At 36.2% G+C, this 22,795-nt stretch overlaps 1 protein-coding gene across 1 annotated transcript in view; it reads right to left on the bottom strand.

Moving 5' to 3' along the window:
- Positions 1 to 22,795, bottom strand: part of LOC111514435 (ras-related and estrogen-regulated growth inhibitor) — a 410,561-nt gene that overhangs the window by 219,428 nt on the left and 168,338 nt on the right. Inside the window, exon 2 of the mRNA XM_074169595.1 lies at positions 6,830 to 6,886. Within this exon, the coding sequence (XP_074025696.1) occupies positions 6,830 to 6,886 (57 nt within the window). The remainder of the gene's footprint in view (positions 1 to 6,829; positions 6,887 to 22,795) is intronic.

Below are 22,795 nucleotides of genomic sequence, written 5' to 3'. Positions count from 1 at the left end.
TAGGAAAACTTTTCCTTGATTTAAACAAAATGTTTTCGTTGTTATTTATTGACTAACATTTGTATTAAGAGCAGATAGTTGGTTCACAGACAGATCAAAAATACCTTTCGGTTCTGGTGTAGGTGTAGTCAGCCGCAGACCCAAGACAGATGTATCAACCTGAGTAGGAACCTATGCGACTGTATTTCAAGCGGAAATTTACGCTATAGAATTGTGTGCGAAGGTATTGAAAGAATCCAACAAGTCAATAAAAATATTCTCGGACAGTCAAGCGGCATTGAAAGCTATTGGCTCCCACCGAGCAACGTTTAAATTATCCTGGCCATACTGGCCTGGAAGGCAATGAGGCTGACTCCCTTGCAAAGGAGGGTGCTGCAAGCAGCTTCATCGGACCAGAACCTGCCATTGGCACCGCTTTAGGGTTTGCCAAACAAACATTGAACACCTGGATGGCAAGACGATTTATGGACTTCAGGCAGAATCTTCCAGAATTGGCTCACTCCAAGGCATTTATTCACCCTTCGAAGCTTGATACCAAACAGTTGTTGGACTACAGTAGGGATGAACTGCAATCACTAACAGGCCTTCTTACAATTCACTGTAAGAAGGCCTGTTGGACATTGGCCTTTGTCGCCTCTGTTTGGAAAACAATGAAACGACAGAGCACATAGTTTGTGTCTGCCCCGCTGCGAATCGAATCAGGTTTTAAGAGTTCGGCAGAGTCCTACTCTTACCATCTGACCTGAAAGACCACTCATCATACAAACTAATCGAATTCGTTAAGAAGCTGGGTGGAGGGTCGAATAGTACCACTCACTTTGGACCTAACCTAACCTAACCTAACCTTACCTAACCTAATTCATTTCATTGAATGACACAATTTATATGACTATTTGGAAAAACTTATACTCTAAATGAAACCAAGTAGGCCCTACTGCTTGAAAATTCTGCACTTACGAATCGTTTCACCAGTGAATCGGCATCTTACTATGAACAGAAACACGAAAAAAGTAGATTTCATCGAATAAATTGAGAATGCTGTCAATCATGTTGTTGAATGAATACATCTCTATTTTTTCTCTGCGTGATTAACTGGTAAATCCAATCATCCCACAGGATCCTGGTAATTGATTTTCCACTGCTCACAGTAGTAGCAACCTTCGAGTACCACCCACGTTCATACCTTCTATTGCAGTACTCCATGTCGTGCGTAGGAGAAATCAAAACAAACATTCTCATTGAGAGACCCTCGAAAAGTCCGAGTACTAATAAACTATTGTTGGGTTATTTAATTTAATGGCCGCCTTCGGTGCAGGTGGTAATGGATATGAGGAAATAGTTTACATATAGGGTTAACAAAACAACCTCACGTGTCTAGGCACTAAAACAAGACATTACTGAATTAAATAAATATTCATTTTGTAATAGTGACAGGAGATATCCAGTGACGTATCATAGAACAGCCGTCAGTGGTTCTCAAATTGGATGTTATAGTTATATTGGCTGATACTTGTAAAAATCCATAACCAACATATTCAAAAAACACTTCATTGTGAGATTTTCACTGAACAGTTTTACAAAAAAGCACTACGTTTTGAGAAACAACTTCTATGCTCCTTGATTCCTTGCAAACCACCTTTTAGCAGAAGGACATGAGTTCAATCATGAATATGACGTGTTATATTCAGAAAAGACAAGTTTGAAACTCAATATTCTAGAATGTTCAGAAATGAATGAATTCAAAAATTCGGTTGTTTTTCTAAATGACCAAATATAATCTAACAACTCCCCGATACTGAATATCTTTCAAATGTGTAAACTGGTACACAAGCTCATGTCATTTTATTCATTACAAACTCAGGTACACATAAAACATTAATTGGCTAGGTGAAACTCAAGTACTTTAAATTTTGTTGCTTCAAACTGTAAAATAGATATACAGGGTGTTTCCTAACTACGGTACGAAACTTCAGAGGGTGATTCGTTTTGAGAAAAAATGTGCCTATGATCGTATGTCCAATAATAAGCTGCATGAATAGCATTTAACAAGTGTTGTTCATCACGAAGGATTTCAAGAACGAGGTTATAACGATGAACGAGAACAAGAATGTTTCCTAATTATTAATCAAACTCAAACAATTGTTCATGCTGTTGCAGTTTCGTAAGAATGTATCATCTCTGCCGCCAACCGATTTTCTGGAGTATTTGAAGTTCAGTAGATACTCGTTAGGACAACAAGAGCATTGTTCCGAATTCTTGGGGTTCTTGTTGAATACTCTTCGTGAGCAGAGAAATTGCAGAATCAATACTCCTGACCGGTCTGGATTGAATGATTCCATACAGTCTATCTCGTCTTGTGTTTGTAGATTCTTTGCTGAAAAAATCTTCGCTTGTTTAATTTGTAGTAAATATTCAAGAGGTGGCAAAACATATGTGACTTTCTGAAACTTCAACTAGCGTTTCCTAATATGACTGATAACCAGTCCTTGCAAAGCTGATTGGTAAATCATCTGAAAATGGAACTTTTAACATGTGATAGTCAACTGTATTGCCAAACATGCGACAAACTAACTGACTATTATTAGAAAAAAAGTACAGCTGAGGCACCAGTCAATCTAATAATAATAACACTGATTTCAAACATGACTCAACCTCTGATGGTAGCACCAAAATCCTACGAAGGTTCGAAATAGATGAACCCTTCAATCTAACAGACCGCTATTATAATCTTCGTGCAGTCATTGTTCACTGTGGTTCTGGCGTTGAATCTGGTCATTATTACGCTTTGGTCTAAGATGAAACGGACTGGTTTAAGTTTGAAGATAGTCGTGTCACTGAATATTTTAGCGATATTTTGAATTTATTTGAACCTCTGGAGAAACACTACATTTTATTTTACGAAAGAGAGGACATTGGCAGATTAAAATCTTCAGATGATGTAGCGCTGCAGGTTTTTCCGGGTTTTCCTGTAGCTGAAAAAACAAATGCACCACTGGAATCAATCAAGTCGCCACGGAGCGCCAATTAATTTTTGTTGTTGTTGTTTCATAACTTCATGATTTATATTACTTTCTTCTTCACTACTTCCAAAAATAATATAAATTCAAATACAAAGTGCTACAGATTTTTTTTACTTCGGGAACCGATTTTCCATATTTTGGAATAATATACGAGTATCATCATAAAAATGCATTGTTTCATTGATATGTTCTCATTTATTCAATACTGAGTTTCATTTATAGTTTTATAAATCAATTTAAATCCTCATTTCAACTGTTGAGTCCATTCAACTGATCGACATATTCGAAACCGCCTTAAAAATAGGTTACTTGAATTATATCAAAATTTTCACAAAGCATCTCACTGTTTCAAAATATTGTAGAAACCAGAAATAATTTCAAAGTTGGGAATATTTTTGGAGTTCTTTTACGATTTGTTCAAGATATATATCGCTATTTTCATGCACAATAATCCTTTATATGAAAACATATTGATTAGCAAGAACTCACCACACCACTGTCCTTGTTCACATGGTTTGGTAAAACCTTATGAAAAAATATCAATAATTTTATTCATAAAAACCTAATTGATAATAACTTTTACCGGAGGGTAATTTGTAAACATGTGAATATCATATTTATTAGTGTGTGCAATAACCGGGTAATAGTATCTCATAATTATATCTAATAATTACCATCATTATTGTCGGTACTCAACACAGAACATTTCAGTAGATCATTCGTTACAGAACATTACCAATTAACACAGTAAACAGTGAGTGCGCAATGTTGTGTGGTTCCAATAAAATATATCGTATATTTAAAAAAAATTATCGTGCTGATAAATGAGTTAACTTTTTTCATTTAAATCTCATTATTATCATTATTGAAAATATAATATAACTAACGAACCTTTTTTTTCTATACATTTTTCTATACCATCTATACATTGACGGAATTTCTTTAAAATCACTTAAACATGTAGTACTGAATTGAATATCATCGATTTGTGATACATTCGTTTGTCAGCTGAAGAAAATGAAAAAAAAAAGGTGTGAATTCGATAAAACATGAACAATAACAAAAGAAAAGGAGAAAAAGTTGAATTGGCTAGTATGGTTGTAGGTATTCTGCACTGATCTGCACCAAATCACTATTTATTACAAAACACAGCCCCCCTCCTCAAGACTTTCCGGAAAAATAATAACAATACCAATATTATTAGATAGTTCTATAAGAAAATGGTTCATTCATCACGAAGTAACACCCAAAATTTTCCATTTCGAAGGAAAATCGAAGTTTCAAAAATAACTGCGACATTACCGACATTGGGACTTACCCTCTCTTCTTTCAAACCTCGAATCATAATGTAAAATTTCCGTAAAGTAGAAGAAAGCACATGAATGAATGTATGATATATCTATTCAAATAAAACTACTTGATCAAATCAAATGTCTTCAACAAAATTCCAACTATAAAGTCTTTGTTTCCAAAGATAAAATGTTTCCTAGCAGTAAAAAAATTGGTAATGTCGTAGGCACAGTCAGAACAACAAGAATACAGGAAGAAGGAGAAAATAAAGTTATGCAATATGAACAGATTTCACGGTGTTGTCACGTTCATGTCAAATGTTAGTGACCTCACGAACATCGTCTTAAAAATGCTGTAGACCAGGGGTCTCCAAACTTTGAAGCCTTCGGGCCATAATGATTTTTTCAGATTGTTCCAAGGGCCAATTTCTGCCCTTAACTATATTTCTAGACTAGGATAGTCGCAAAGTGCGTGACCTAAGCAAACTTACGCTTTTTTTGCATGTCAATTATTATTGTGTATTGTGACACTTAACGACATCTATTGGCGAGTAGTGGTACTATGTATTATTTTTTTCAGCTACCCGCTAGGTGGCATTAGGCGTAATTAAATATTTGGAATTACCGCGTTGGTTCGAGAAAATTCTGGTTCTAGCTAGTGTATTCCGATCACCTCGAGATGGCTGTAATAATTGCATATAAAAAGGCTAGCGGCGCAACTGCGAGTTAGTCTGCGTAGGAAAGGCGAAGGAAGCGCAACTGTCTATTGTGAAATAAAGTAACACCGTTAATAAAAGTATTTTGATTTGACTCATTGTTTTTATGTGTGATTTGTTAGTATGGAAAAGAAGCGAAAAATCGACAGTGAATTCAGAACGTTCCAAGAAAAATGGAACTTTCAGTATTTTGTGATTGAGTCCAGTAATAAGGCGCTATGTTTAATTTGTAATGAAACCATAGCTGTTCTCAAAGACTATAACACTAAACGACACTATGAATCGAAACATCTTCAAAGTTACTCCAAGTATACAGGAAGTTTGCGGAAGGAAAAATTTGAAGCTTTGAAACGCGGACTCAAATCGCAGCAATCTTTGTTTACCAAAGCGAATACTGAACAAGAGTCTGCAACTCGCGCCAGCTTTCGTGTGGCTCTTGAAATCGGAAAACGTGGCAAACCATTCACCGATGGAGAAATGATAAAAGAATGCTTGATTGCAGTAGCCGCAGAAATATGCCCCGAAAAGGTAAATTTATTTAAAAGTGTCAGTTTGTCAGCAAACACCGTGGCTCGGAGGGTGCAAGACATCGCATAAAATATATCATCTCAACTGTCTGACAAAAATGGACATCATGAGTGGTTCTCTCTAGCATTGGATGAGTCAACGGATGAGTCAGATACTGCTCAGGTGTTGATTTTTATTCGTGGAGTAGATAAAAGCTATGAAGTGTATGAAGAACTTCTTGATATTGATAGTATTCATGGCACGACAACTGGGGCAGATATTTTTAAGGGAGTTGAAAGTGCCATTGATAAAAAGAACCGTCGATGGAGAAATTTGAAATCTATAACAACTGATGGAGGCAAAAATATGTATGGTAAAAATAAAGAAGCGGTTGCACTTGTGTCAAAGGCTGTAGAAAATGATGGTGGTTCAAAACCATTAGTCTTACACTGTATCATTCATCAACAGTCCTTGTGCGGAAAATGTTTGGATATGTCTGAAGTTCTAAAACCAGTCGTATCAGTTGTTAACTTCATCGGATCCACTGGGCTGAATCACCGACAATTCCGCGAGTTTATTCAACAGATTGAAGAAAATGATTTACCATATCATACTGCCGTACGCTGGCTTAGTTCGAGCAGAGATCGAATTTTTTTTAAATGAGAAGCAGCGCCCTTTTGCCGATTTAGAAAATAGTGAATGGATGTGGAAGTTAGCCTTCTATGTCGATTTGACAAATCATATGAACGAACTGAATTTGAGATTGCATTATTACGACGCCGATCACCGCCGACCGGTGATCGGCGACGATCACCGGTAAACATGTGTGCCAGGTCCCGTTCCCACATGTGGTTCGCTATTGGAATTTGGACGACCGGTATAAAATCGGCCGTCCACAATCGGTGGGTGTGCAATTAGCCTAAGTCATTCCAATATTTCGATCAGTCGTTTTCAGTACTTTCAATGTATCTAACATTTCAATAATTGCTTTTATATAGATTTCAAATCCGTTAACATATTTTTAGACAATTTGAGTCATAAATCATAATAATAATCATCACCATATCAGTCAGCATTCTGAAGATTATTGTTTCATTTTGAATGGAGAATGGAGATGAAATTTGGAAAATGGATTCAGAATCACTGAAACGTCAAGATTAAGGTAGCGAAATGATCAAAACAGGTACTGAATCTTCATTTGATCTCTGTTGGTGTACAGTGGGAAATAGCCGTTACATCATTTGTGAAACATGTGTTAATTTTGTTGAATTTTGAATCATTAAAAAAAATAACTTACCACTAGTCGAACTGTATTCTCCTATATACCTCTTGGTCAGGTAGCGCACTGTCACAGCTGAAATAAAATTAGTATTTAGTATTTCTTAATGAAGGTTCCATTGTCTGAACATAATAATAATAATAATAATTTATTTCCTCAGTGACAAGCAGAAACGTGTATAGAATTAGTCGAAAAACAATAGCTACTCAACCGAGAAATAGAACTAAAACTAAGACTAAAACTTGTTCAAGGAGTGAAGTCCACCTTTTAACAGGCATTTTCTAAGACACCGTTCAAATGCTTTCAATGTTACATATCATTTAATTCTCATAGTGTATACTTAAGTCGAAACACTCATCTATGTATAGACCCAGAAATCTTACACACGATACATTTTCCAAAACTTTATTATTAATGTTTGCATGAATGGTAGGCATTTGCTTCTGCTTTTTATGAGAATGTATTGACTGAATTTTTCCTGTATTTAGATGCAACGGATTTCATCCTTTTTCTAGAGAATAATTTAACTGTTTCGAAATAAGTATTGACGTACCGTCCGCATACAATGTGAAATGTTGTGCTGGATAGAATCGTACATGGAAAACCGTCGTTTTTTGGTTGGATTTAATGGAATTACATGAGTTCCTTATGATGTAAAATTAGGTGTTTCACAAGGATCTGTTCTGGGTCCATTGTTATTCTGGGTTTTTATGAATGACTTACCTGGATACATATAAGATTTACACGAAACTATGTATGCTGACGATACTAGAATCACTTTCTGGAAAAAACGACAATGAGTTATCATGGAAAATAAATTCAGTTATTGAGCAATATAGTATTCAGTAAATGTTGTGATTTTGAATTAATGTAAGTCAGTATTCATGAAAACATTTGTTTTCAAATTTCTATTGTGATTTATTCTCTTTTAATGACATACAAATATTAAAAGAAGTAAATTTTCTTGGAACTATTTCAGATGGGGATCTCACCTGGGGTAGTCATATACTAAAAGTGTGCAGTAAACTCAATTCGGCTCATTATTCAATCAAGTAGTTGAAATACATTATTGAACATAATGGCTTGAGGATGTGCGAAGAAATTTTCTAGAGTTTTCATCTCTCAGAAATGACTGATAAGATTGATTTTCAATCTGGGATTGTAATATATATAATGAAATGTGTTGTTTTTGTACATAGGAACCTTTACTTGTACGTAATAAACTTGCATAACAGACTGCCACTGTATATAATATATAAAGAATGTATCACTTTATATTTTTGCTTCATTTTCAGTGTTCTGTTTTCTGTTCTGTTCAATTTTTCAATTCATAAGTAACGTACTGTAAAAAAGTGTGTTTGTTTATTTTATTTCATTTAATTAATCATTTTTGACCCACCATACATAGCTATGTATCGCAAATGGTGGATGAACATTATTATTATTAATGAATCCATATCCTATCCCAAATATCATAACTCTGAATCATTGAGTATAACTGTATCGGCTGACAAGTTCATCGGTTCCCCACGTAACATCAACTATTATAAATGCATATGAATTCCTCTGGTGTCTGCACAGACTTCGTGGGCCGATTCATATAAAATATTTGGCAGATGAATCACGTTCAGTTCACGCAGACTACCAGATGGTCAACCCTAATAACGCCCACCAATTCCCATTCCTTTCTTCACCAATTCCAATTCCTTTCTTTGGCACTTCAAATAACATATCTTCGTTTGCCCCGCGATAATTTTTGTTTTCGACCAAGGTATTATGTTTCTATCGAGCGGGTATATCAGTTTCCACTGCAGCCGCAACTTCATCACATTTTTTTTACTGCATCCGTGATGAAATCAATCAGTCCAGTGCAGTCGAAACTTCAGATGGTCGGCAGAGAAATATAAAATATTCGGGCGGGAATGAATAGATTGATGGTTCAGTTTGTACGGTGAAAAAAATTCGAGCTCGATGAAAAAGCGATTTTTTAATTTTTGTAATTCCTTCGGTTATGTTTCAGTAGGATGCTTCCATAAATAAAAATGTATTGCAAGTATCAGTTTGGCCTATGAAGGTGGAAATGGCGGAACCGAACGTCATAATCTCAAGGCCCGAAGTTCCGATTGAATTGTTGAGTTCAGATTGGAAACCAATATATTTTGGAATGACCACGTTACTGGTATATCAGAGTCAGCCTCTCAGATACCGTGGAACTCTGTTTTAAACCAGAAAGTTTTACACATTTTAGCAACCTTCAATGCTTCATGAAACTCAGGAGTCGATGCTTCTTGTTGTTGTTCGGATACTTTACCTTTCTTAATCTGGAAAATAAACAAGACTGAGTTGGAAGAGAACCTGCTGAAGTATAATAAAAGTGTTCACCCCAAAAAGTAACTGCGTAATAAAACCACTGAAAGGTAAAATTTTGTCAATGAATGATAATAACAAATTCTGCTAACAATTAAAATACATGATTGTAAAAATAAATTGTCAAAAGTCAGCTTTTTAGGACCGTTATCATTTCAGAGAGTACATTCCCTTCCGTTTTCAAAAAAAAAAACATTTCAAAAGCACTTTGGATGAAAACAGGAATATTTTCTTTGACAAACCTCATAAGAATATGTATCACCCAGATGTCATAATCGATAGTCTACATGAATAATACAGGATGTTTTCCGGGAATCCCGGTAGATTGATATTTTCGATTACAACCTCGAGCTTGAGCAATGGTAACCATGTAAAAATCATTTCCACAGAGTTATTCAAAATACACTTGTTACCTGTTTCAAAGAAGAGTTATCACCTAGGATATGATCGCAGGTAGCAAATACTTCGACAACATATTTTGTGATACGTGCTTTGGGAAAGTTCCAAATGAAGAGACATTTTTGTCATTTGCATTTATCTGTCCACATGTACAGAGTATAACGTCAGTTTTATCGAATTGCTTTATAGATTTCTAACAGTGACTTCGTAAATGTGTTACTTTTGGGTCAGATCTTTCCTGTACTGACAAGAGGTAACACCTCAAAACTAGTCTGTAGTTCATCCTCTTCATTGATTTCATTTCGGAAGATTTCTTGTTATTTTTGGATAGTGGGTGCAATGAAGGATAAATTATCTATTTATAATGGAAGGTAATATATCCAAAACGGCAAGAAAATAAATTGAATCTTTTTCGGAATATTGGTCACATATATGACTGTGATACTGCCCTGTAAGAAATTGAAGAAACAGGATTTCGTTCCAAAATATTTTTTCACTACTTTTGGAGTATTTAACCTTCCACAATCTGAAAATTTAACAGAACTGAATCAATAGAGATTCTGCTGAAGTGTAGAAGAGGTTAGATTCTCAATCTGTTTTCCGGATCGTGGAAGTTCAAATAACCAAAAACAGTAAGAAACTCAAAAAAACTTCTTTGCTCACACATATGCAACTCCGCCACTTATCACATTTACAAGCAGATAGATTCTAACCATGAAAGAGCCGCGCGCCTGATTGCAGAGCCAAACATCACAAGCACCTTTGAAAGCCTGCAATAGGGAGGTTGGGGAGCTATTTCTTTTCTACAGATTCTCACAGACTAATTCAGCTTGCTGGATTCTACCCAGATCAATGAATGATAGAAGTGCAAAATAGAGCTTTCTATCGTTTCGTAGTTCAACTTAGCACACCTTGAAATAAACTTTTAGAGAATATTTTCATTAGGCGAATGGCGTTGGAATTAATTCTCCAATTCAAATCGTTACTTTCTTTCAGAGATTTACAAACATTTTCCTGAAGTGCTTGTGCATCTCCACAAAAAATAAAATTTTTGACTTTCCAAAAAGGAAAAATATACTTCCAGAGCTATAAATATTCCACAATTTTTCTCTCATATCAATTAGCAAAATATGGAATATTGATTCAAATTATTAATTGAATTATGACACTAAAGGTCTCTTATTGAAAGAACAGCAGTGAAACGTTATCCTTGATATTCAAATAATTGTTCACCGAAAACTCATTTTGTCAGCTAATGAGGAGAAATTCCAGGAATTCCCACTGAGATCTTTGAAGAAATCCAGTTTCATTATTAATAAAAGTTAGGGGTATCCCTCTCGCAGCATATTTTTGCAATAGTTGAAGTGTCAACTCATCATTAATGATCGCTGAAAAGTTTGAAAACGCTTTTTACTCAAAAGAGATATCGATAAAAGAATAAGTTGCGTAGAAGGAATGATCTCAAAAAATCAGAAAACTGGACTAGAGCAAGAGTGCAATCACTCAACAAAGTCCATCTCATGGTGAAGACACGCAGAAGCCTAATATATAAATTATCATCCAACATTTTCTCACTTCTAGCGTTTTATCTTCTTCAATCCATCTCTACTTCAACCACGATGTGTATAAATTTATTGTGTTGCCGAAACTGAATCTTCGAAAATCGAATAAATATTTTTTACACGATTCCATGCATGTCTGCCCCATTTGAAACACGGGCCAAAAAGCACAATAATTTATAGGAGTGCGTTTTCGTGCACTCGAAAATGTTCTCCGTCTAAATTACCTCTACCAGCAGGAGATTCAAATTAATGACGTTAATAAAATTAAATGTTATGGACATCACGGATATTACTCGCGTATTATTCGTATTCTTACTCGGAACGTCGTGAATCGCAAGACTTGGCTGAGGAGAAAGAGGAGACTTTAATTTATGAACTAACGTACAGATTTAATGCTCTATTGAAGCCCCTGATACCTCAGAATTGCTGGCAATTTCGGTACTGAATTTTGAAACTGAAAAAAAAAACAAATACCCGTACATTGTGCAGGATGTTTCTTAATAATACTCTTTTTTGAAACAGATAACAAGTGTATTTCGAATAACTCCGTGGAAGTGACTCTTACATGGTTACAATTGCTCAAGCTAGAGGTTGTAAACGAAAACATCCTATATGTGTGTTCATGTAAACTATCGATTATGACATCTGGGTGATATATATTCTTATGAGGTTTTTTAAAGAAAATATTCCTGTTTTCATCCAAAGTGCTTTTAACATATTTTTTTTTTTTTTTTAAAACGGAAAGGAGTGTACTCTCCGAAATGTTAGCGGTTCTAAAAAGCTAAGTTTTCACAATTTATTCTCTCAATCATGTATTTTAATTGTTAGCAGAATTTGTTGATATCATTCATTGACAAAATTATACTTTTCAGTGGTTTTATTACGCAGTAACTTTTTGGGGTGAACAGTTTGCCCTTCATTACACTTCAGCAGGTTCTCTTCCTACTCAGTCTTGTTCATTTTCCAGATTGAGAAAAGTTAAGTATCAGAACAACAACAAGAAGCATCGACTCCTCTACAAAAATGACTTTTAAAGAATATTTTTTGAGTTTCATGAAGCATTGAAGGTTGCTAAAATGTGTAAAACTTTCTGGTTTAAAACAGAGTTCCCTGATATCTGAGAAGCTGACTCTGCTATACCAATAACGTTATCATACCAAAATATACTGGTTTCCAATCTGAACTAAACAATTCAATCGGAATTTAGGGCCCTGAGATTATGACGTTCCGTTCCCCAAGCTGAAATTTCTAGGTATTCACTAAAAGTCGAACCTCTTGTCGCCGAGGGTGTGCATTGGCAGCAGTTCTGTCACCAGCAGAGCAAAATATCGGAATTTTGGTTATGATTGATGTTTAATATAAAAAAAGTTTAATACAACGTGGATCCCCGAGAAACACCCGCGTTGATTGGTAAATATATCCGACGGATAACCACTGATGGTTTCTTGTCTGGAACGAGCTCTGAGGGAGCCAGAGAGCCACAATCAAGGATGGTCTGGAAGAACATAAAAGTTTAAAATCTGTTTGAAATCTGTTTTTCCGTTGATCTGCTGTCGCCCCCATACGAACGAGAACTCTCAGAAGTTGAGAAACTTGTGCGAGCTAAGGACTAACGAGGTCTTAACCTTTTAACGTGTGATTCCGAACACACAATTGATAAACCCTCGAACACGGTCAAACAAGTTGTCGAAGTATCAAACGCAACAGCTCGACACTCTTTGTGTTTTCCGAAAGCATATTTCCAAAGACGGGTGACATACGTAAGACAGTACCTATTGATCTTCGCTTTCGGAAACCATATTGTTGTATTTGTGATGTTGAAACATTCAAACTATTCAATACCGATAGAGAAGAAACTGATCTATCACTCATTTGGAACGTTTTTCGTTCTAGTTCAGAGTATAGATTGAATTTAAGCATTTTTCCACAAGAGAGAGAAACCTCTATTTTCAGGACGAGTTGAAGAGCGGACAAAAACTGGTCCAAGTTATTTTGAGAACTAGAAAAAACTTTTTGAATGTTAAGCTGTGTTATTATTTGTCGAATAATTTGCTATCGATAAGTAATATCTGGCATTATGGACGGTACAGTAGGGAAAGTGGGTAGTGTTTCACATAAAAATCAACTTGTGGGCTGTCGTTCAAGAGGAAGATCGTATTTGATCTTGCTCTTGAAGATGATCCCTTGGTGATTGGAACACGTGTCGAGGTGTTGAAATAACGGTTTGGTGTTGAGAAAAAATTCCAGTAATATTCAAACTCTACATGTTCTATGCAAGTACAGAATCTAACCACAAGCAGAAGTAATACCTGAAATTAATTTCAACCTGATTGTGTTAAGTACATCTGAGAGCTCAAAAATTTGTGACAGAATTTCGATATATAAGAAATTATAAAATTCCAGTTTAACTAGAATGAAGAGAAATATAATGAAACTGAGAAGTTATCTCTGTTGGGGTATAGAGCATGGGAGACCATACCCTATTGTGTTCTGCATCAAATTATGTTGTCCCTTCACAAACTGAGATCTTGTTCTAATGAAAGGTTTGATTAGTTTCAAACAGACACCTCTGGTTCCTGCTACCAAGGGCACAGAAGTTGCTGTTCACCAGAAGACACCTATTGGGTATTCACCTCCGTCAATGTATTCAATAAAGTCTTCTTAAAATTCACTTACTAGATCAGGTTTCGATTTTCCCCTATGATATACACGTTGGACTGAAATTTTTCACCGCTGGGAAAATCCAGCAGCCTTCAAAGAAAATTATGTTCATAGATAACTCTTTCATCTGATATTCAGCAAATTTTGGGTCACTGAAAATAATATCATACATTTTTCTTTACAGAAGAATACAAAAAAAACAAATCAACATACATGGAAGCTTCCATTAAAGTGTGTGTGATATAAATTGATTTCAGTGTTTTGCTTTAAATCAATAACTCATCGCTGCAGTTGAACGATTATCTGTTTCATATACGATACTTTCTTATGTATTCATTTATTTTTTCGATATACATCCAAGTTTCAGATGAATTATCATTATTATCATAACATTATATCAATGCCACACTTTCTTCACCACCGCCAAAAGAATCAATAAAATTAATACCGACCAGTTCCTATAAATAACGATAAACATTGGAGAATGGTTCATCGCTCTTCTCCAGTTATAAAACATGTTACCGAACTGATCCTTGACCAATAATTTTCTTCATAACAGTACTTACTCTCTTTTCAATACTCTCTGTCAAGTTCAATGCATTCTTATGAACTGGCTGAAAAATATTGATTAAATTAACAATTAATTTACTTGGGACTCGCTCCACAACATTGCAGGTTTCAAGGTCTGTCGAATGTCCTTCTGACTGGTCTGTTTTCGAACTTCGCTAGAGTGAGTAGGTCAGTATAACGACCTGATGCATTCCTTGTTCTGCCCGATGAAAAAAATTATTCACAATTATTACGGGCTAATTGGTGTCTTTGCTGTTACTTGAGATAAGAATAACTGTTTCACAAGAGTATGATCCTTTTTAGGACATGATTGCAGGTAATAGATTTCATGTTTGACAAATTGATAATCCAAATATAATTAGTGTCATCTGAGAAGCTTGACTTCTTTCGTGAATGGTTTGGACCCATTCCAAGATTAATATAAATGTCGTCTTCTGTATCAACAGGTTTACATACAACTGTTGGTCAGTTGAATAGTGATACTTTTCAGTCCTCGCAATCTCAGTTGCAAAAAAAAACGATTTAATTGCGAGTTCAAATAGAAATCACATAAAGGTTGACATATTCATTGATCAGAAGAATCATAATTTATACTCACTGATATTTCTACTACGAATATTATAATATAGATAGTGTCAAAGCTGTTTTCCTGGTTTTTTGACTGTGGTCTGCAGGTTTTTGTTTCTGAAGTTTCGCAAAAAAACCAACAGACTAAGACCAACAGACCCGAAAAAAAGCTTCAACACAGTTATCTCCGGCCGTGAAAGTTTATAATAGTCTTTGAGTATGATTGATATTTAGTGTTGGCATCCGAACACTATCATTTGCTACTGAGTATGTACATGGGTTTCAAAATATATGAATTTACTTGAACTCATATGGACCAACTGTAAATAGGGCTATTTGAGAGCAGAAAATGCATGTAGATATTTTTTGCATTTCCAACACGCCTACAAGTAGTAGACCAGGACTGAAGCCTTCAAAAATGGATATAGTGAAAAAAAATAGTCGGATGAAACCCATCAGAAACGGCGGAGAATATGGTAAAAATGGAAGGAAAAATAAATTACGGGCGATCTGAGTTTGGAAAGTGGAAGGGGGTGAGTTTTTAAGGGTAAAAAATGGCTCTTCTCGATTTCCGGCAATACTACAAGTCCTTTGGAAAAAAAATTAAATGGCAAAGGTAATGAAAATATATACAATTTTTGTATTTACAATTTTTTCACATAACCTCGAAATTTATGTAAAAAATTCAAATCTCCAAGTTTCTACGAAATTTGGTGGAAACTTACTTTTTTATATCCTTGATACACTGTAATTTATTTGATTTAAAATGCTTATTGTTCCACCTTATTTTGACTTATATCAAAAAGAACCCTAATTTTCAATCGAAAATTCTCGCGTCAAAATATCAGTTTTTTCCAAAAAGTCGTTGTGCTTTTCGTTTGTTGAAATCTTCACTTCCTGATGGTGTGAAAAAATATACATAAATATAGTAAATGTTCTCAGAATATGCAAAAAATCTAAAAAATTCGATTCTTTTTTAAAATCATTATGTACAATTTTGAGCTATTCATTAAAATTTGCACTGTGATTCCAAATCACTCTTGATAAAGCTACTGTGTTAGCAAAACATGTCGTGATATATTTTTAAAATACAGTTTGTGGAGATCAAATCATGAGGTGTAGTTTATGAAATTACTAAGGATCTTCATCAAGTAACGGCCGAATCCATCAAAAAGTAATTAGAATTGAATAAATAAACTTCTTAACTGGATAAAGTTGCAGCAATCACTTTTTCTTATAGAAGTGTACATAATGATAAATAAAATCGAATTCGAGTTTTTTTCGATTTTATGCATTTTCTGAGAACATTTGCTAGGGTAATGCACACCAACTTCTTGAAAAAAGTTGATATTTTGATGGGAAAACTTTCGATTGAAAATTAGGGTGCTTTTTTGATATTAAGTCAAAATAAGGTGAAAAAATAAATATTTCAAATCGAATAAATTATTTTGCATTTGGAACATGCATGGAAAAAAGTAAGTTTCCACAAAAATTCATAGAAAATTTTCTTTGAAAAAGATAAAAATAAAAAACCAAAAACTGGGTTATTTGAATTTTTCACATAAATTTTGAGGTTTTGTGGAAAAACTGTGAATACAACTTTACCTACATTACCTACAACTTTGCTATTTAACTTTTTTTCATAGGACTTGTAGTTTTGCCGGAAATCGAGATAAACCATTTTTTACCATTACAAACTTACCCCCTTCCACTTTTCGAACTCAAATCGCCCGTAATTTATTTTTTATTTAATTTCTATCATATTTCCCACCTTTTGTAATGGGTTTCATCCTACAGTTTGAATACGAATTTCAACACTATTCGAGATAATTTTATCAATTAGGATAGAAAACTTACATCCAAAAATATTCGGAACATTCTGAGTTCAGTGTACGATTGAGGTGAAAATGTTCTTTCATTAAAAATTTTTTTTCTTGGTCCAAATAAGTTACTTAATGAACGGACTACCGACCCGCCCCGGCTCCGCAAGTGCTATAGGGCGAAGTCGACGCGCTAAATATACATTAATTGAATCTGTAATATCTTCAGAAATATTCATTAAAATTAATTATTGTGGATCTAAATTAAATGCACAATGTATTTAAGGTACTTAATGGATGAGGATTAATGCGCCATTATTTCTCGAGGATAGAAAAGAGTTTTTGTGTGTTATTCCTAAGAGATAGACACATACTAAGACTTATCTATCTCGTAGGCTTCAGCCAGCATTTGCAATGTAATCGCAAAAGAAGTATTTATTCACGAGATCACTATAGAAACCTCTAAAATTATCAGTGTTTCTCTACGATATTATGCGCTTTAAATACATACAAATCTTCTTAAATCACTCTATCTATTAAAATAACCGGCATTCAAATCCGTTGCGTACTATTGAAGATCTAAGCATACACAGGGACATTCAGCGGGAAACGAATTTGTTTTTTGTACTATGTAGAGAAGTATACGATATTGATATATTACAAATCAACGATAATGATATATTGATGATATTGATATTGAAATAAAATTGAGATGGTTATTTCCATACCATGGGATGGAGGTGACTGAGAAAAACTCCTGCGGCTATGTTAATGTCTTCACATGCATCTAATCGAATAACTACCTCAAATTATGAGGGTCATTGAATTAGTTCCGTGTATTTTGTTATTGTTCATAATATCAATTGCTACTTGATTATATAATTACGTGAGAGAGCAGTTAGAAATGGCACCTTTGCTGCCATTCATAGATCTCATCATACTTTTTTCTATTTCTTAACTTTCGAAGGTATCTAAAACTTGTTTTCATTTACCGGTTCCAATAACTTCAAGCATTCCTTACTTAGTCTGTGGCTGTTCTCGTCCGAATTGATTCCCAGCATTTAAACTGATTTTGACATATCCTTTAGACTCTGATCCATTTAATATAAAATTATTTCCTTCAGACCACTTCAGAATATGTTTTGGATAATTTTCGGCAACAATATTCTAGTATTATCGACATAACATACCGTGTATCATCAGAGTTGTTAGTGATGTTGAGATATCTCATGAAGTCATTCGCATAAGCTCCATAGATTTCTGAATTAATCAGTAACTTGTTTCCGATTGATTGAAAAAGACACTAGAAGGTGCTGGGCAGAGATTTTTTTGACACCATATCTCGATAACTGACAAATCAGTAGTTTATGATCAATGTTGTTGTTGTCCAGATATTCCATCACAGAGTTTTTTAATCGGCTTTTAAATGACATCCACTCCATCAACTATGTTTGTTGTACTAGTTTGTACAGATTCGTTGTTGAATGCTTGTCACATCCTCCTGTATATAATTTCGGTTGTTCGTAAATTGGTTGCCTTCTGTGATCCAGTGCCTCACATTCCTGTAAAGCACATGACCAGCTGTCTCTCTTCCTTTGTGTGTTCTCTTAGTAGCCCAGTAATGATTCCAACTCGATCCCTGAGTTGCTGAAGCATTTTCTCATTGTTTTTCCGACAGTCCCCTCATAAAGGCGAATTGTCTGACCTTCTTCATCTTTCACTGCCTGAACCACTGTGCATGCTGTTTTTGGCGAGTGCATTGGCTTGGGATGTGGAGGTTTAGCAAACCGGCCATCGGATGCCTGCTTTCACGTAGCCCCGCTGGATACGGGAATGACATAATCACTTGTGGTTCTGTTTTTCCCTAACTGAATGGCATCCCAATGATGGCTTAATCCTAAGGTGTGAGTATCCGTGCCGAGAGGATGAATGACACTGAGCCTGTCAGCTGTCTCTACGGAACCTTCAAGATACCGGGCGCCCTCTCGTCGTAGCATCGCCTTGTCACGGTAATGCATGGCTATGCCGTGATTGACTTTCTTTGCCTAGCTACTTGTGGGACTTTTATGGACAGAGTAAACTCAAAAATTCTTTCTGACCCTCAGTCTATAGAGATGCCGAGATGGATGCCGAGCTTACGACTCAAACTGACCTCCCTGTGAATTTAGATCAGGAGCGAGTCTACAGAGGAGATGGATGTCGGGTTTACGACTCCAACTGACTCCTCTGTATATTTAGTTCAGAAGCGACTCTACAGAGGTGATGGATGTTGAGTTTACAAGTCCAACGTAAATTTATTTCAGGAGCGAGTCTACAGAGGCGATGGATGTCGAGTTCACGACTCCAATTGACCTCCCTGTAAATTTAGTTCAGGAGCGACTCTACAGAGGTGATGGATGTCGAGTTTACGACTCCAGTTGACCTACCTGTAAATTTAGTTCAGGAGCGAGTCTACAGAGAAGATGGATGTCGAGTTTACGACTGCAACTGTCCTCCCTGTAGATTTAGTTCAGTAGCGAGAGCTTCCCAATCCCCCCAACTCCTGATACAATAACTGAACCTAAAAAAAAAGGTTTGGTGCTGCAGCTAGGAAACAACTGAATCGTCTCCTCAAGAGGGGGGTACCTTATAAAACCGCCGCCTTGCACCAAATTCTTGAGCGGCGTACGCAGAATCTGTCTCAGTTGGAGGAACAAACCCCCCATGAGCAGGTTAGCAAACTTCTGCGCTTGGTGATGATTCAACAAAACCAGAGGCGAGAAAGCCCTGCACGGTTGAATCTAAAGCATCGCCAGGTGTAGCTGACGTGCAAAAACCCTCATATGGGAGAGTTGTCGAGGGTATCAAAGTAGAAATTTTGCACCTTGACTATCTGACAACCTCATTAACGATGAAACAGCAGAGCATATACTCTGTGCCTGCCCCGTTGGGAACCGAATCAGGTTTTTAGAGATCGGCAGAGCCGTACTCTTACCATCTGACCTGAAAGACCACTCCCTATACAAACTAATCGGCTTCGTTAAGAAGCTGGGTTTATTTGGTCAAGTGTGAATAAGTGTGAGCCACAATAAACCCTTGCGGGTTGCGGTGGAGGGTCGAATAGACCTACTCACTTTGGACCTAACCTAACCTAACCTAACCAAACCCCTTATAAAAGTTTTCCCGTATGTTTCCGTGTATATTTCCCCAGTACTCTTTATGTTTCTCATAGACCCACTTCCCAATCTTGTTCCGTATCATAGATATTGATATCTCCACAACGGGGTCTATATTATGGAGTTGTTCATCCTCATCTGACACACTCATCAACTTTTTCATTGCGTGTGATTCTTGGGTGTCTTAGTACTGAGTATAGAGTCAATCTATTCCTGAGCACCACATTTCTCAGTTCTTCACGGCGTTCTCAGATCGCTCTTGATACCACTTTTGGGATCATCAGTGACCCAAATGCAGCCAGAATATGTCAATGTTTTTTATCTTGCCTGTTTAGCAAGTGTTTCTACCGATAATGTTTTCGCATTGTGAATTCTAGCTTCCGTCCCATGTTCGGTTTTCGATTCGTGTGTTTCTGCGAAGATGGTTGTTCATTCTTTACTCTTCAACCGCAAAGTTTGTTAGTCCTTTACGATCTCTCTAATGATCTGGACAATTATTCACACGACACCAGTATCTGTCTATTCTGTTTAAAATCTGTTTTTCCGTTAATCAGCTGTCGCCCCCATACGAACGACAACTCTCAGAAGTTGAGAGACTTGTGCGAGCTGAGGACTAACGAGATCTTGCCTTTTAACGTTAGATTCCTAACACCAGTAGTTTCAGCAAATTGACTATCAAATCAGCATCATCTATAGACACACAGCCGAGCTGACTTTTGTCTCTAGATTATTTATCAATAAAAAACAACAATAATTTCAAAATATATGTCAGCAGCAATTACGAAAAAATCTGTTATTTTTTTGTAACATAATGCAGCGAGTATAAAATTCTTCGAAATTTTTTCGCTAAAATTTTGCTAAATTATACAACATCGAGTGACACTCTCAATATTATTTACTGTAATTGAATAACTTGATAATTGAGCAAATTCAAACATCCATTGCATATATAATTGAAAAACAAGCACATGTTATCTTTCATCATTTTTATATTCTTGTACAATAACGTCTATATACGATCTTCCAAATTTGTCTAGACACAAAACGAATAAAAATCAGTCATCCAGAATGGTTTGCAATAAATTTTGATTAGGTAAAACAATCCCGAACATGTAATTTTCGTGTTATGGACCAGAACAGGTTGATCCTATTGTTATAAATAACGAACCATAATTAAATTTCAGAAAGAGTGATGACTTACCCAAATTAATAATCAATTTTTTTGTCGCCCACGGTGCTGTCCGCGTTGGTTTGAAATGGTTTCGATTATTTACAATTGTTTTGTTGGTCTCATGTACACAAATCATACCAAGATGTTATCTTCGACAGAGGAATACAGGGACGGTCACAAGAAAGTTTTGAGGAGTAAAATCTATGCCTAAATTATGCCAATTAGAAAAAAAGCGATTTTTTTTATATCCACCCCTGGCATCCAACCGGAGTTTATTTTGCCACAGAAATTTCGGAATAAATCGAGTTAACACTTTTTATATTGATTAATTATGAATGTTAGAATTATGTTGTATATTTTTTCATCGAGTGTAACTAAAAGGAGAGTTCTGTATCTGTAGAGTACTTAGGCCAAATGTGACCCATTGTACATCCTCCCGAGGAGTTGTCCTAGGTCATCGTCCATCCTGTCCTTTCCAGGAAGGAGTACTGGTCCCTAGGAGACACCTCCTTTATATTGGCAGGTGTAGGCCAAGACTCGCCGAGCACACACTCTCTTTGACAACCTTGGGGTGTCTCACGGTGGCCTCCGTGAAGGTTTTGGAAGGTGCAGCGACATTACTGTCGTTGCGCGGCTTCTTCAACCTTCTTGGGGTTCCCTCCGTGGAAGTGCACAAGTCAGGGAGCTTTCCTGCAGGGGCAGCCGGTTCCTTGCCTTTATTCAAGGCGGAACTCTTGGCGCCCGCCGCAGGAAGTGCCCTTGCTGTTAGATGTGGAGTGGGGAAGGAGGAGGGTGCACTTATAGTTGCTGCCACTCCTGCTCCTTCGCTCTCTTTTTGGCCTTGGCGCCCCAAATGCGCTTAAGCCTTGGCCTTTGTATTACATCACGAGGTGATCTGCTATGTCCAGCCTCATTCCAAGTGGTAGATTGGGATGGACATTTCTGTTCATACCCAGCCACCGCCTTAGATTGAGGTGAGTATTTCGGTCCAGCCTCGGGATTGGTTTTTGTTGTTTCTGTTCTTGTGTTTGTTTCATTCACCAGAAGCAAGGGAAGAGTTGGTTACCTCTGTTAGAGCCCCGCATTAACAGAGGTAGGCTGATTACAATGAGGTCTCGCCCAGTTCTCCAAGGGGATCGTTCAGTTATATTGGTTGTGAAATGATTTACATCCGCTAAGGAAAAATTGTCACATGAGGATGATGGGTTTACGTCAATGCCGATTTTTGCCAGATGTACAGGCAACTTACCACGGTTCATTTTCATTCGTGTGATGGTATTGGCCTAAAATCTTGAAAAGTTGAAGTTGCCTATGTGGGGTGAATCAATGAAAAATGATTTTTTGATTTAGATGAGAATTATTTTCAGATTCTTCCCCAATTCAGTCGTATTTCATATCTAACGTCTGAGATTATATCTTTCGGGGAGCTGATATCTGTTATCAATTCTAGAGAGGTGGCTTCTTTCGCTGCAGCATCTACCTTTTCATTTCCGGCAATACCCGAGTGACCTTTGATCGGAATGAAAACAATATCAATTTCATTACTGAAGAGGTACTCTAAGGTTTTAATAATTTCAATTGGTAGTTAGCAGGGGAAAGAAGAACGGATTTGGAATACGATAAAATGACTGAACTAGCTTCGCTATTATGTTTAACCCACAAAAGAGTTTAAAGTATAGCATAAGCCTCTGCTGTGTAAATTCGAAGTTACT

The sequence above is a fragment of the Leptinotarsa decemlineata genome, unplaced genomic scaffold (genome assembly GCF_025532065.1).
Source record: "Leptinotarsa decemlineata unplaced genomic scaffold, Ldec_3_MD MMD2_P_RNA_scaffold_5, whole genome shotgun sequence".
NCBI lineage: Eukaryota > Metazoa > Arthropoda > Insecta > Coleoptera > Chrysomelidae > Leptinotarsa > Leptinotarsa decemlineata.
This window is presented reverse-complemented; position numbering and strand designations above follow the sequence as displayed.